The 3,429-nt window shown below is 55.0% G+C and overlaps 1 protein-coding gene across 1 annotated transcript in view; it reads right to left on the bottom strand.

Moving 5' to 3' along the window:
- EAH_00038320 (hypothetical protein, conserved) overlaps nucleotides 1-3,156 on the bottom strand; it is a gene marked incomplete at both ends in the record, with an annotated part of 19,856 nt that extends 16,700 nt beyond the window's left edge. Inside the window, 4 exons of the mRNA XM_013395471.1 lie at nucleotides 111-1,104; nucleotides 1,371-2,463; nucleotides 2,819-2,881; nucleotides 3,022-3,156. Of these exons, the coding sequence (XP_013250925.1) occupies nucleotides 111-1,104; nucleotides 1,371-2,463; nucleotides 2,819-2,881; nucleotides 3,022-3,156 (2,285 nt within the window). The remainder of the gene's footprint in view (nucleotides 1-110; nucleotides 1,105-1,370; nucleotides 2,464-2,818; nucleotides 2,882-3,021) is intronic.
- Nucleotides 3,157-3,429: the final 273 nt, after the last annotated feature.

Raw genomic sequence — 3,429 nt, 5'->3', positions numbered from 1 at the left:
TGCTGCTGCTGCTGCTGCTGCTGCTGCTGGGTCGCGTATCTTCCTGCTGCTCAGAAGCGGAGGGGCAGGAGTGCTGCAGCAGCCGCTGCTTGTATGCTGCTGTGTCTGACTGCATGCAGGCCTCATCTTCTGCAGCGCTGTGTGGAGCAGCAGCAGCAGCAGCAGCAGCTACAGCAGCAGTCTCAAGCCCTCCCATTTGTAAGAGCGCCTGGCGTTGCTGCTGCAGTGCCTTGCGTTGGTCGTGAATGTTTGCTGCTGCTGCTGCGGCTGCTGCTGCACGTGTAGCGGCTTGCTGCTGATCTTCTTGCAAGAGATCTGCTGCTGCAACGCCTGATATTTCGCTGCTGAGGTGCAGCAGCAGCAGCAGCAGCAGCAGCAGCACGGGGTCATGCCTCACCATTCCTGATGTCTCGTCTTCCCAGTGCCGCAGCATTAGAGGGCTGCTGAGGTGTACAGGGAGCAGCAGCAGCATCGAAGCAGCTCTCAGCAGCGCGCAGACAACTCCAGAAGGAGCAGCAGCAAGCAGCATGCGGGGCAGCAGAATATACACTAGGCGTTCTGCTGCAGCAGCCATCAAAGGAAGCTCCTCCACCCCACACCCTCCTTCTCCCCCTGGTGGCACGGTGCTCCCTGCTGCTGCTGCTGCTGCAGCAGCTGCTGCTGCTGCTGCTGCACCTAGCCCCTCTTCTAAGGATCGCTGCAGCCTCACGGCCTCCCGTCCAGACTCATACTCGCCGACAAGTTCTAGGTGCTGCTGCTGTTGCTGCTGCTGCTGCTGCTGCTGCAGGGTCAGCAGCAACGCGCGGCAGTTGCCATTTGCAGCAGCAGCAGCAAAAGCGCTGAGGGCCTCAGCAGCACGCAGAGAGATGCTCCAGCGAATAGGGAGGGAGAGGCTTCGCTTGGAATCAGCGGGGTCTTGCTGCTGCTGCAGCGGCAACAGCAGCAGCTGCAGCAGCACAACAAACACCTGCTTTGTAAGAGACAGCGGAATCGGCAACCACCCTGATGAACTCAAGACCTTCTCGAGCAGCAGCAGCAAAGAGCAGCAAACTGCTCCCTCAGTCGCCGTCTCCTCAGCAGCAGCAGCAGCAGGACACACCACAGCTGCACCAACACAAGCCGCAGCACCAGCAGCAACACTGAAGCATCCAACGCCATACCAAGCCGCAGCACTCAGCAGCAGCAGCAGCAGCAGCAGCAACAGGAGCAGCAGCAACAGGAGCAGCAGCAGCAGCAGCAGCAGCTATGTGATAGAAATGCAGGAGACACAGCGCTGCAGCGTGAGGGGCAAAAAAGAATTCGGGCTAAGGAAATTGCCTGCTGCTGCTGCTGCTGCTGTTGCTGCTGCTGCTGCTGCATGCACTTCCTACCTGCTTTTTTTGCTGCTTTGATGAGTTTCGATATGACGATGTGGGGCGCAGAGCGGGAGGCAATCTGCAGCACCTGCAGCAGCAACTCTCTCCTTTCATCTCCCTCAGCTAGAGCTGCTGCTTCTTGAACTGCAAACGAAACAATAGTACGAAGCCATCCTGTTGCTGCTGCTGCAGCTGCTGTTGCTGCTGCTGCAGCAGCAGGAGCAGGCGCAGTAGCGGCTGGGCCTGTGGCTTCTTCTGGTGCTGCTGCTGCTGCTGCTGCTAGCGCCCTGCTGCTTCTATCTTCTTTCAGGTGTCTCCTCATAGGGCTGTTTTGTACACTCCAGCGGAAGAGGAGGAGCCGCAGCAGCAGCAGCAGCGCGACTTGGTGCTCCTGTGTTGCTGCTCTTACTTCTAGGAACGCCTTAATAGCCAGTGCAACTCTCCCTGTGTCTTCAGCAGCAAATGAAAGGAGAGAAGCAGCAGCAGCAAGAGCAGCACAGTGCAGAGGGACAGCAGCAGGAGTATCGAAAGGAGACAACAGCCAGGGTACGGGGCAGCTGAGCTTCTCTATCATTGCTTGCAGCAGCACATCCTTTTCAGCTGCTGCTTCTGCTGCTTCCTGCTGCTGCAAGGGCCCAGCAATAGCTTGCTGCTCTCCTGCTGCTGCTGCTGCTGTTGCTGCTGCTGCTGCTGAGCTGGGATCCTCTATCAACTCCTGCAGCAGCCTCTCAGGCCTCCACACTCGCCGCAGCACCGAAAGAAGAGGGGCCCCACCTAAGGCAGCTGTATGAAGGTGTTCCTGTGCTTGTGCTGCTGCATATTCGTCAGCAGCAGCAGCAGCAACACCTGCTGCTGCTCCTGCTGCTGCTGCTGTATTGTTTGCTGCAGGTCCTCCCGGGATAGAAGGCTGCAAGGAGTCTAATAAAGAGAAGAGGAAGTCATCAATGTCTACCCCAGCTAAAAAACCATCATCGGCAGCACAAGGTGCCGCCTCAGCTGTCTGCATTGCTGCTGCTGCTGCTGCTGCTGCTGCTGCTGTTTCTGCTGCTGTTGCTGCTGCTGGTTTTGCTTCTCGCACAGAAATATGTTGACACCTCAAATCCCCCGCCTATAGCGGGGAGAAGCAGATGTTTGTTTGACGTTTCTTTGTTCAGGTCCCTGTGTTCAGCAGCAGCATCAGCAGCAGCATCACCAGCAGCAGCAGCAGCAGCAGCTGACGAGGCGCTCGTCTGTTGTGTGTCTAGAGTAGCGTTTGAATGAAGCAGCTGCTGGGTACTTGTTTAGAGAGAGTAATTGCTCCTCCCTGTAACAAGGAGGGAAGAGGAGTGGAGCAGGATAAAGAGAAAACGAGCAGAAGCTGATATTGTGCTATTGTTGCTGCAGCTGCTGCAGTTGCTGCTGCTGTTGCAGCAGCTGCTGCTGCTGTTAGGGAAGAAAGAGAAGAAGCAATTTGTGTTTCATACCGGTGGTCTAACCCCAAACGGCCTGCTGCGCGTCGGCAGCGGCAGCCGAGCTGAGACGTCAGCCTGAAAAAGGAAGAAGACTGCAGCAAAAATAAAGACAGAAAAGTAATAAAAAGAGAGAAACAACAAAAAGTTAGAAGGAAGCTTTACTCCCCACATACGCCTATCGAAGAAAAGCCATTGAAGGAACGCACGGAACAGACCAGTGAAGCCGCTGCTGCTGCTGTTGCTGCTGCTGCTGCTGCTGCTGGTTTTATTATGGAGTCGGTGGTGTTGTATGGTGCCTGGTGTTGTTGCGGTGTAGCAGCACTGACATGTAGCAGCTGCAATGCATGCATGCAGTTGCGGCTAAATGGGTTGTTTTGTTGTGTTTATTATTCCTTTTTCTTCTTTAAAAGGAAGAAGCCGAAGAACAGACTCTGAACAACAGCAGCAGCAGCAGCAGCAGCAACGCCTTCGGCGGACGGTGTCGGTAGCTGCTCCTTCGGGGTGTAGACCTTCGGGGGTGTTTTGGAGTATAAATATCACCGTTTTCGCAGAACTTTGTTGTAAAAAGACTTTATTTATGTTAAATAATTCAAATATAATAATAAAAGAATAAGTTTCCCCAG

Source organism: Eimeria acervulina, genomic scaffold (assembly GCF_000499425.1).
Source record: "Eimeria acervulina Houghton genomic scaffold, Eah_scaff433, whole genome shotgun sequence".
Taxonomy (NCBI): domain Eukaryota; phylum Apicomplexa; class Conoidasida; order Eucoccidiorida; family Eimeriidae; genus Eimeria; species Eimeria acervulina.
The sequence above is the reverse complement of the archived record's forward strand: the minus strand, read 5'-3'. Positions and strand labels throughout refer to the sequence as shown.